General features: G+C 42.1%; 1 protein-coding gene across 1 annotated transcript in view; it reads left to right on the top strand.

The window, feature by feature from the left end:
- LOC124595123 (DNA polymerase delta subunit 3) overlaps positions 1-11,599 on the top strand; it is a 43,017-nt gene extending 31,418 nt beyond the window's left edge. The window contains exons 7-8 of the mRNA XM_047133721.1: positions 677-865; positions 11,119-11,599. Coding sequence (XP_046989677.1) covers positions 677-865; positions 11,119-11,327 — 398 coding nt within the window. The 3' untranslated portion in view covers positions 11,328-11,599. The remainder of the gene's footprint in view (positions 1-676; positions 866-11,118) is intronic.
- The last annotated feature ends 755 nt before the right edge of the window (positions 11,600-12,354 follow it).

Genomic DNA, 12,354 nt, shown 5'->3' with positions numbered 1-12,354 from the left:
TGGGTGTGATGCTTCATATTCAGGTCTTAAAAGAGGTGTACAGAAGCTATTCAGCCATTCATAAGATAATCTTTTTACTCAAAGTTGGCAAAATTTTAAACTTTTAAATGCAGTTTTCTGTATTCACATATAAAACAGAGATGAAGAAAAATTATCTGAAAGATGAAGTGAATTGTCAAGCTGTTCTCCTGAAGTGAAAATGACATCTTTGTTGGCTTCTGGGATTTACACCCATTTTCCATACTTTTGTCATTCGACTACATTATCAGTTCTCAAGTTGCAATTCATCCCCTGTGTAATGGCTGATACATATAAGCCACTTACTATTAAAGAGAAATTAGTGTCTTTCTGTGATCCCAACCAAATAGCAGCCTAATGATATAATGCCATTGAAAGAATTTTATGGATGATTAGTTTCTGATGTTATTGGCATGAAATGTAACATTTTGCAATTTGGTTTAGTTAACTGTCATCAAACGATAGAAATATGTCTTCCATATTTTAGTGCCAGAAAACTAGCAAGCTGCATGTATTTCACAATATAGTGTGTTTCTCTTTGTGTGTGTGTGTGTGTGTGTGTGTGTGTGTGTGTGTGTGTAAATTATTGTATTAACTGACAAGTGTTATCAAGAAATCAGAGTTAACCTAAGGATTTCATGCAAGTATTTTCTTGCAGATATATTTGAGAAAGAAGAAATTCCCGAATCACCACCACCATTAGAAGAACATGAACCTGAATTGCCATCCCAGCGAAGTGACATGGAAGACATAATACCATGCACTCCTCAGCAAGAACTCAATAAAGGTCGGAAACGCATACGGAAGTTGGTTGATAAAACATTTATGGATGAGGATGGCTATATGAGTAAGTATCTACTCAGAGTTTCTTTTACAGATGTGCGTTTCCTTCATCTCTTTACTCTGTGTGCTATTTTCTGATAATATCCGACCTAATACTGTCCCCTTACTACATATTTTTCACTTGTAAGTAGTAGTGATATTTAAATTTTATGTGTAGTGAACAACTTACTTTTTTGATTCACACAACATTCAAAGCATTCAGGGAAGTGCCTAGAGGTTTGTGCAAATGGCTGTTTGAGAGGTCAGTTATTTTTCATTTAAGCTCAGTGTGAAATGAGAATTAGTTGTTTGTTGATGAATATCCTATTGTGAATTGTGTGTGTCAGTTTTGAAACACTGTGAGTAATTGGTCACCTCTTTCCGTGCACAGTCGTAGATCTGCTGATTTGGAATAACAACATTTTTGTATCCAGAATGAAGAGGTAGGTGATGTGGTCCTTAATACTTCTCACTGAACCGTTCTACCACTAATAACTGTGCCATGTTGGAGACTTTCCTACCGATGACATGGTGGTTAAGGCATTGGATTTGCATGTGCATCTACATCTACATACATAATCTACAAGTCACCATAATGTGGATGGCGAAGAATACTCTGTACCACTATTAGTCATTTCCTTTCCTGTTCCACTCACATGTAGAGAGAAGGAAAAACAATTTTCTATGCATCCGAATGAGCCCTAATCTGTCTAATTTGTCCAAGACGCGTGTAGTTTTAGTCCATATCTGACCATCCAGATTTAAGGTTTTTGTGATTTCCTAATGTACTAAAAGCTAATGCTGGAGTGGTTCATTTGAAGAGGATGTGGGTAATTTCCTTCCCTATCTTTCCCCAATCAAGCTTGTAGTCCATATCTAATGACCCACTCACTGACTGGATGTTACACCCTTATCTTCCTTCTTTTTCCTTCCTTCTTCTCAGAGTTCATGAGGCCAATAGTACTACTATCTGTATATTATCCAGAAACAGCTTTATGAATTTTACTTCTTTGAAAATCTTCCTTTTCCTCATATTGCTGTTGTAGGTAGTGAGTAGGTGAAGTTCTGTCAAAACAAATTGAACAAGATACTGATGTATGTGTAGTAATCATTGCCATTCTCAAAATGATAAAATATCCATTCTCTTCACAATCATAATTTATGTTGCTTGCGAGTAAATGACATCGTCATCTGTACTAGTTGAGCTGCCAGTGTGTGGTGGAGGGTACATGACATATCAGAATTTTCCCCCCTATTATTGCATAAAGTCTCTACTGAAGTTTTTTGTGATTTCTGTAACATTCATGAACTGAATAAACAAATTTTATGATGAAACATGCAGTTCATTTGTGAATACTCTTTATCTAACAATGGAAAGTCAGTGATGGAATAATGACAGTATTAGAATGCTACTCACCATATAGTGGAAGTGCTGAATTGCAGACAGGCATAAAAAAAGACTGCTAAACAAGTAAGCTTTCAGGGGCTTTTTCTGGAATATGCAACTTGCACAAACAAAATTCACACACATGTGACCTCTGTCCCTGACTGCCAAGGCCAAACTGCAAGCAACTGTGCATGATGGGTGAAGCAGTTAGGGTGGTTGGGGCAAGGAGGAAGCTGAGGCAGTGAGGTGAGGGGATGATGAAGAGATTGAAGAAATGTATAATGAAGTAAAATGAAGTATTCATATAGGTAAAGGTGGCAAAAATTTAATTGTGATGGGGGGACTGGAACTCAATAGTAGGAAAAGGAAGAGAGAGAAAAATAGTAGGCGGATGTGGACTGGGCAAAAGGAATGAAAGAGCAAACCACCTGGTAGAGTTTTGCACAAAGCATAATTTAATCATCGCTCACACTTGGTTTAAGAATCATAAAAGAAGGTTGTATATGTGGAGGGGACTGGAGACACCAGAAGGTTTCAGATTGATTATATAGTGGTTAGACAGAGATTTAGAATCCAGATTTTAAATTTTAAGACATTCCCAGAGGAGAGAGGATCTGGATAAGTTGAAAGAACCAGAGCTTGTTGAGAGTTTCAGAGAGAGCATTAGGCAATGGTTGACAAGAACAGGGGAAAGGTATGCAGTAGAAGATGAATGGTAGCGTTAAGAGACGAAATAGTGAAGGCAGCAAAAGATCAAATAGGTAAAAAGAGAAGGTCTAGCATGAATCCTTGGATGACACAAGAGATGTTGAATTTAATTGATGAAAGGAGGAAATTTAAAAATGCAGCAAGCGAACCAGGCAAAAGGGAATACAAACGTCTACAACATGAGAGTGGCAGGAAGTACAAAATTGTGAAGCAGCAATGCTAGAGGACAATTGTAAGGATTTAGAAGCATATTTTCTAGTGTAAAGATATATACTGCCTGCAGAAAAATGAAAGAAGCCTTTGGAGGGAAGAGAAGCATGTGCATGAGTATCAAAAACTTGGATGGAAAACCAGTCCTAAGCAAAGAAGGGAAAGTTAAAAAGTGAAAAGAGTATGTAGAGGGTGTATACAAGGAAGATGAAGTTGAAAGCAATGTTATAGAAATGGAAGAGGATGAAGATGAGACAGGAGATATGAAATGTGATACTATGAGAATTTGGCAAAGCTGTGAAAGATCTAAGTCGAAACAAGGCCGTGGGAGTAAATGACATTCCATCAGTACTACTGATAGCCTTGGGAGAGCCAAACATTACACAATTCTTCCAACTCGTGTGCAAGATATTTGAGACAGGTGAAATAACCTCAGACTTCAAGAAGAATGTAATAACTCTGATACCAAAGGAAGCAGTTGCTGACAGGTGTGAAAATAACTGAACCATCAGTTTAATAAGTCATGGTTGCAAAATACTAACAAGGATTCTTTACAGAAGAATGGAAAAATTGGTAGAAGCAAACTTTGGGTTTTGGGGAAGATCAGTTTCGATTCCAGAGAAATGTAGAAACGCGCAAGGCAATACTGACCGTACGACTTACCTTAGAAGATTGGTTAAGGAAATACCCGAAGAGATTTTGGGATTGCAGCCAGTCGTCGTAAACTTCACTCCACCATATTTCAACTGGACACCTGCCAGTGACCTTTGGGTGAGCCATCAAAGACTGACGAAGACGTTCTCCACTCCACCTTATATGGCATGCTGATAGTATTCCCGCGTGTGTATCGGAGTAACGGAGAAGGTGTATGACATACTTAGTGATACTGTGTACAGGAAGATTGATCACAACCCTACAGCATATGTGCAACAGAAAATGTGTACACTCCTTAACCTCCAGAGACCATCAAGTGGTTAAGACCACAAGGCAGCGTACCACCAAGACGGTATGGTTTTCCTAAAGTACACAAATATCTTCCTTTATGATGTGGAGTGAGTAATATTGATGCCCCACATATGATTTAGCCAAAAATCTTGCTTTCTTGCTGAGACCATTGGTTGGCAAATGTCCACATCATATATGGAACTCTGCCGATTTTATCAACAGACTGGGAGTTTTCCAGCTAAGTAGTTTGGAACTTCTAGTGAGTTTTGATGTTGTATCTCTTTTTAAAAAGGTACCACTTGCTGATTCCTAGGCACTAATTGGTAAACAGTTTCAGTTGGACATCACTGCTTTGTTTCGGCATGCTCTTTCCTGAATCTATTTTATGTTTAACCAAGAATATTTTGAACAGACCAACAGTGTCGCCATGTGCATCCCCTTGTCTCTCCTGGTGGCTAACTTTCTTGTGGAGGATTTAGAGGAAAGAGCACTTAAATCAGCGGTTCTAAAACCAGCTGTTTTTTGGAGGTATGTGGGTGATACTTTCATAGTGTGGCCCTGCAGAGAAGACAAGTTAGTGGAGTTTTTACATCCTCTTAACTCCGTACATGAGAACATTCAATTTATTTGGAAGTGAAGGAAGATGGTTGTTACCCATTCCTGGATGTTTTGGTTGAATGGAAGAGTGATGGCTCTCCGGGACATTTTGTTTACTGTAGGCCCACTCACACTGATTTGTACTTGCACTCTTCAACTTGTCACCACCCACCCCAAACCATGAGTGTGCTTAAAACCCTTGTACATAGGGCTCATACAGTGCTGGATGCAGATAGTTTACCTAAAGGGCTTGCACATTTAAGGACAGTGTTCAGACAATGAATACTTGACCTGGCAAATTAACAGGGCATTCTCAGCCAAAACCAAGAACCAGGAGCGGATAAAAAGGAGAATGCGCCAGCAAAGTACCCGGCTTTTCTTCCCATTGTTGGAAATATTTCCTTCAAAATTGCAAGAATCCTTAGTAATTTTCAGGTGAAAGTGATTTTCTGCCCATCATCTAAGATTTTGTACCTGCTGGTATCAGTGAAGGATAAATTGTTATTGTGGAAGGCAGGAATATACAGAATACCTTGCCAGGGTGGTATGGCCTACATGGGACAGGCAACACACACAGTGGAAGAATGTTGCGCAGAACATAAACGTTGCACTCACCTTCTGCAACCCAGTAAGTCTGCAGTTGTGAAGCATTGTATCTCCAATGGACATTCACTGGAATATGACAAAACATTAATTTTGGGCACAGCAACATCTTTTTGGGACTTTGTTATAAAAGAATCCATTGAAATAAGCCACGCGGAAAATCTAATTAACCATGACAGTGGCTACCAGTAGATAATATGTCGAATTCGGTCATCTACAAGATTTGCTCCATACAAAGACGCCAGAGTACTCCGATGACTGCGGCGAGTGTCAATACTGAAGACAGCTGATTCTTGCAATTCCAACAGCGAGGGTGCTGCCACCGGTCAGTGTGGTACTTCTGTCACCATTACTCTGACGCATGAGTAGCAGTATTATCAGCCCAGTATGTAAGGCGGAGCAGAGAACATCTTCCTCAATCTTCGATGGCTCACCTGATGATGACTGGTAGTTGTCCAGTTGAAATAAGCTGAAGCACCAAAGAAACTGATATAGGCATAAATATTCAAATACAGAGATACGTAAACAGGCAGAATATGGTGCCATGGTCAGCAATGCCTATATAAGACAACAAGTGTCTGGTGCAGTTGTTACGTCAGTTGCTACTGCTACAATGGCAGGTTATCAAGATTTAAGTGACTTTGAACGTGGTGTTATAGTCAGCACTTGAGCAATGGGACACAGCATCTCCAAGGTAGCGATGCGATGAAGTGGGGATTTTCCTGTATGACCATTTCACGAGTGTACAGTGAATATCAGGAATACAGCAAGACATCAAATCTCTGACATCGCTGTGGTTGGAAAAAGATCCTGCAAGAACGGGATCAGTGACGATGGAAGAAAAACATTTAACGTGAGAGAAGTGCAGCCTTTTTGCAAATTGCTGCAGATTTCAATGCTGGGCCATCTGTCAGTGTGCAAACAATTCACTGAAACATCATCAATATGGAACATTTGGAGCCGAAGGCCCTTTCGTGTACCCTTGATGACTGCATGACACAAAGCTTTACACCTCTCCTGGGCCCATCAACACCTACAATGGATTGTTGATGACTGGGAACATGTTTTCGGATGAGTCTCGTTTCAAATTGTATCAAGTGGATGCCTGTGTGCGTGTATGTTCATAACTTCATGAATCCATGGACCCTGCATGTCAGTAGGGGACTGTTCAACCTGGTGGAGGCTCTGTAATGGTGTGGGGCATGTGCAGTTGGAGTGTGGGACACCTGATACGTCTGGATATGGCTCTAACAGGTGACACGTACATAAGCATCCTGTCTGATCACCTGCATCCATTCATGTCCATTGTGCATTCCGATGCACTTGGACAATTTCAGCAGGACAGTGCGACACACCACACGTCCAGTATTGCTACAGAGTGGCTGCAGGAACACTCTTCTGAGTTCAAACACTTCTTTTGGTCACCAAACTCCCCAGACATGAACATTATTGAGTATATCTGAGGTGCCTTGCAACATGCTGTTCAGAAGAGATCTCCACCCCCTCGTGCTCTTATGGATTTGTGGACAGCCCTGCAGGATTTATGGTGTGAATTCCCTTCAGCACTGCTTCAGACATTAGCCAAGTCCATGCGATCTCATGCTGTCGCATGTCCAGCCCACTATCGTTCCCACCCTTCCCACAGTGGTATTCCACTGTCCACTGAACCTACACAACATAGTCGTCCCTCCTTACACAACTCCTGCTTCCAATCCCTTACCTCTTGGCTCACATCCCTGTAATAGACCTAGATGCAAGACCTGTCCCATACGTCCTCCCACCATCACCTACTCCAGTTCGATCACAAACATCACCTATCCCATCAAAAGCAGGGCTACCTGTGAAACTAAGTCATGTGGTCTATGAGCTACGCTGCAACCACTGTGCTGCATTCTATGTAGGCATGACAACCAACAAGCTTTGTGTCTGCATGAATGGCCACCGACAAACTGTGGCCAAGAAACAAGTGGACCACAATGTTGCTGAACACTCTGCCAAACATGATATCCTTCATTTCAATGACTACTTCACAGCCTGTGCCATATGGATCCTTCCCACCAACACCGGCTTTTCTGAATTGCATAGGTGGGAACTTTCCCTGTAATACGTCCTACATTCCTGTAACGCTCCTGGCCTCAGCCTTCATTAGTCACTGTCCTCACCCAACCAGCGCCTTCCCTGTTCCCATTCCAGCACTACACAGCCATCATTCCACCACCACACCCAGTCTTTTTATCTCTCTCCTTTTCCGCTACTTTGCGCCCACCTCCCCTCCCCACTGCCCTCAGTCTAATGTACAGCACTTTGCTGTCTGCCATTCCCCCATACTATCCCTAACCCTCCCCTTTCCAATTTCCTCCTTACCCCCACCCAGTTACCACTCCTATCATGCACTGCTGCTGCTGCTCGCAGTGTGGTTTCAGTTGCCTGAGACTACAGTTGTGTGTGTGTGTGTGTGTGTGTGTGTGTGTGTGTGTGTGTGTTGTTGACAAAGGCCTTAACGGCCGAAAGCTATAATTGTGAGAGTCGTTTTGTTGTGCCTATCTGCGATTCAGTATGTCTTGCTATATGGTGAGTAGCAACTTTCCTTCTCATAATATTGTTGCATTCCATCTTGGATTTTCCATTGTTTGATTTCATATTGGACCTACTTTCGGATGAGGTAAAGTGTTTCTGACATGCCACTTTCTTTGGCAAGAGGATGTACCAGATGGTGGTGATGCTTGTGGTGTATGTGTATAGATATTTTGGATGAATGCTCCTTCCTTGCTGATGGTGGCCTTTGGATGTGTGTGACGCTGCCCTTTAGGAAATTGCAGAGACTCATATCAGTTGTGACAGCTGCAATTTAATAATTATGTTCCCCTTAATGTAGGTATCAAGTGTTGTCATTACACTACTGGAATCTATATCTTTTATACATTTACATGATACATTCATTTTTATGAATGACTACAGTGTGTAATCGTCGTGTGATCATATATCATTTTTATATATTATGATAAAGTAGATTAGTCCATCAGTGGAACTCATGTCCTACAGCTGTGGTGTTTTACTAGACAGCACTTTTTATCTTACTTTAACGGACCCCCAGGGTACAATTCTGCTTATACAGTATAACATACTGTTACATCTAAAAACACAGATGATGTGACTTACCGAACGAAAGTGCTGGCAGGTCGATAGACACACAAACAAACACAAACATACACATGAAATTCAAGCTTTCGCAACAGACTGTTGCCTCATCAGGAAAGAGACTTGTGTCTGTGTATGTGCGTGGATGTGTGTGTGTGTGTGTGTGTGTGTGTGTGTGTGTGTGTGTGTATACCCCTTTTTTCCCCCTAAGGTAAGTCTTTCCGCTCCCAGGATTGGAATGACTCCTTACCCTCTCCCTTAAAACCCACATCCTTTCGTCTTTCCCTCTCTTTCCTGATGAGCCAACGGTTTGTTGCGAAAGCTTGAATTTCATGTGTATGTTTGTGTGTCTATCGACCTGCCAGCACTTTCGTTCGGTAAGTCACATCATCTGTGTTTTTAGATATATTTTTCCCACATGGAATGTTTCCCTCTATTATATTCATAACATACTGTTACATTGACAGTTTTTGTGTTTTCCCACTGCTGAGTAATAAGACTGCTTGCATATGTCACTCAGCTGTTGGCAGCAAAAACCAAATAGATTTATTTCTGATTTTTCATTCTCACACATCCCTGCCTTGAGCATAGCTGGCATGTTCTCAATTTTTCTGTTGCACAGAAACTTTTTGAAGTTCTCTATAGGCACGAAAGTCATACCTACATTTTTAGAGAGGAGAATTTGTTTGTTTATCATGATAGTTATAACTGCACAAGTAATAAAATACACTCCTGGAAATGGAAAAAAGAACACATTGACACCGGTGTGTCAGACCCATCATACTTGCTCCGGACACTGCGAGAGGGCTGTACAAGCAATGATCACACGCACGGCACAGCGGACACACCAGGAACCGCGGTGTTGGCCGTCGAATGGCGCTAGCTGCGCAGCATTTGTGCACCGCCGCCGTCAGTGTCAGCCAGTTTGCCGTGGCATACGGAGCTCCATCGCAGTCTTTAACACTGGTAGCATGCCGCGACAGCGTGGACGTGAACCGTATGTGCAGTTGACGGACTTTGAGCGAGGGTGTATAGTGGGCATGCGGGAGGCCGGGTGGACGTACCGCCGAATTGCTCAACACGTGGGGCGTGAGGTCTCCACAGTACATCGATGTTGTCGCCAGTGGTCGGCGGAAGGTGCACGTGCCCGTCGACCTGGGACCGGACCGCAGCGACGCACGGATGCACGCCAAGACCGTAGGATCCTACGCAGTGCCTTAGGGGACCGCACCGCCACTTCCCAGCAAATTAGGGACACTGTTGCTCCTGGGGTATCGGCGAGGACCATTCGCAACCGTCTCCATGAAGCTGGGCTACGGTCCCGCACACCGTTAGGCCGTCTTCCGCTCACGCCCCAACATCGTGCAGCCCGCCTCCAGTGGTGTCGCGACAGGCGTGAATGGAGGGACGAATGGAGACGTGTTGTCTTCAGCGATGAGAGTCGCTTCTGCCTTCGTGCCAATGATGGTCGTATGCGTGTTTGGCGCCGTGCAGGTGAGCGCCACAATCAGGACTGCATACGACCGAGGCACACAGGGCCAACACCCAGCATCATGGTGTGGGGAGCGATCTCCTACACTGGCCGTACACCACTGGTGATCGTCGAGGGGACACTGAGTAGTGCACGGTACATCCAAACCGTCATCGAACCCATCGTTCTACCATTCCTAGACCGGCAAGGGAACTTGCTGTTCCAACAGGACAATGTACGTCCGCATGTATCCCGTGCCACCCAACGTGCTCTAGAAGGTGTAAGTCAACTACCCTGGCCAGCAAGATCTCCGGATCTGTCCCTCATTGAGCATGTTTGGGACTGGATGAAGCGTCGTCTCACGCGGTCTGCACGTCCAGCACGAACGCTGGTCCAACTGAGGCGCCAGGTGGAAATGGCATGGCAAGCCGTTCCACAGGACTACATCCAGCATCTCTACGATCGTCTCCATGGGAGAATAGCAGCCTGCATTGCTGCGAAAGGTGGATATACACTGTACTAGTGCCGACATTGTGCATGCTCTGTTGCCTGTGTCTATGTGCCTGTGGTTCTGTCAGTGTGATCATGTGATGTATCTGACCCCAGGAATGTGTCAATAAAGTTTCCCCTTCCTGGGACAATGAATTCACGGTGTTCTTATTTCAATTTCCAGGAGTGTATTTTCCACTATCAAGATCATACATATTTGTACAGGATTTTCATTTATTTTAAGTTATGTAATTGTATTTCTCACTTGCTGAGACTACCTTCTTTTTTTAAGTCATTGTACCTTATTTGACTCTTGTATAGGTGTTAGTGGTCAGACTGTCATACATAGTATTCCAAGCACTTAGACAGAGAAGCGCATCTCAGGGGATGTATGACATCTATCTACTTTTCTCTTTATTTTATTCCACATATACCACAAGGAATGAATAGTTGGGCATAAAATAAGAGATTTGGTGTTTATTACCACGAGTAATTGATTTTGTAGCATGTAGTGCTCCTGTCATCCTGTTTTATACTAGGTTTTAAAGTTCCAAACTTTTATGGACACACTCTGTGTTCATTAGTGTCCGCTAAATTTTCATCAGTGTAGAAAAAAGGAATTTTACTTATTGCAGGAATTGCTTTTAAACACAATTTTATTAAGTCTCACTATAATTTAGCAATAATTTTAGTCTCTTAATAGTAATCACGCTATACTGCTTTGTTTCAGTTACAAAGAAGGAATTTGTGTATGAAAGCTGCAGTGAAAGTGATCATGAACAAGGGAAAGAAAATGAAGTGAAGACAGAAAATGAATCCACACCAAAAAATACCAAAAAAGAGACTCAGAATAATGTTAAAGAGAGCCCAAAGAAAAAGGTTTCACCTCCTCAGAGATCAAAACAGGCAACACTTATGAACTTTTTTAAAAAGAGTTAAGTTTTATAAATATATTTTAATTGGAGCCCCGTGTAACATAGTAGTGTTACAAAAGTGTAAGATATATGTGTATTTTTAATTCTATTCAAGGAACATATTTTCAGGTTTTTTGCTATTATTATTAGTGACCCAAGATGTATATGAACATGTTTATTTTGTTATTCTGCATGTATATACATCCTGAAAGAAATTTGTAATGTAATGTGCCTTTCATTGATGGATTGATTATTGAGCTATTTGTGTTCTGAGAGAATTGTACACAAAAACATATGATTATTAAAAACAGTACACTTAAAATTTTATAATTTGATGTCATATTTTGGAATGCAGTTACAGATTGTCTGCTGCTTTACCAAAGCACATGAAAATAACTCACTTTCAGGGCTTTAAACAAGAAGCCTCAAATATATTAAGAACGTGAGTTCATTGTGAGACACTTGTTGTTGTTGTTGTTGTTGTTGTTGTTATTGTTTTCAGTCCAGAGAATGGTTTGATGCAGCTCCCCTTGCTACTCTATCCTGTGCAAGCTTCATCATCTCCCAGTACCTGCTGCAACCTACATCCTTCTGAATCTGCTTAGTGTATTCATCTGTTGGTCTTCCTCTACAAATTTTACCCTTCACGCTTCCCTCCAATACTAAATTGGTGATCCCTTGATGCCTCAGAACATGCCCTACTAACTGATCTCTTCTTCTAGTCAAGTTGTGCCACAAATTTCTCTTCTCCCCAATTCTATTCAATACCTCCCCATTAGTTATGTGGTCTACCCACCTAATCTTTCAGCGTTCTTCTGTAGCACCACATTTCAAAAGCTTCTATTCCCTTCTTGTCCAAACACACACTACTATCTCAGATTTGTATCTACATCAGTACTCCACAAGCCACTTGATGGTGTGGGCTGAAGGGTACTTCTGGTATTCTGGTACCACTATCTTACCCCCCCCCCCCCCCCCCCTCCCTGTTTCCCTGTTCCACTCACGAATGGCGCATGGTGAGAATGAGTGTCAGTAAGCCTCTGCATTAGCTC

This window comes from Schistocerca americana, chromosome 2 (genome assembly GCF_021461395.2).
Source record: "Schistocerca americana isolate TAMUIC-IGC-003095 chromosome 2, iqSchAmer2.1, whole genome shotgun sequence".
NCBI lineage: Eukaryota > Metazoa > Arthropoda > Insecta > Orthoptera > Acrididae > Schistocerca > Schistocerca americana.
The sequence above is the reverse complement of the archived record's forward strand: the minus strand, read 5'-3'. Positions and strand labels throughout refer to the sequence as shown.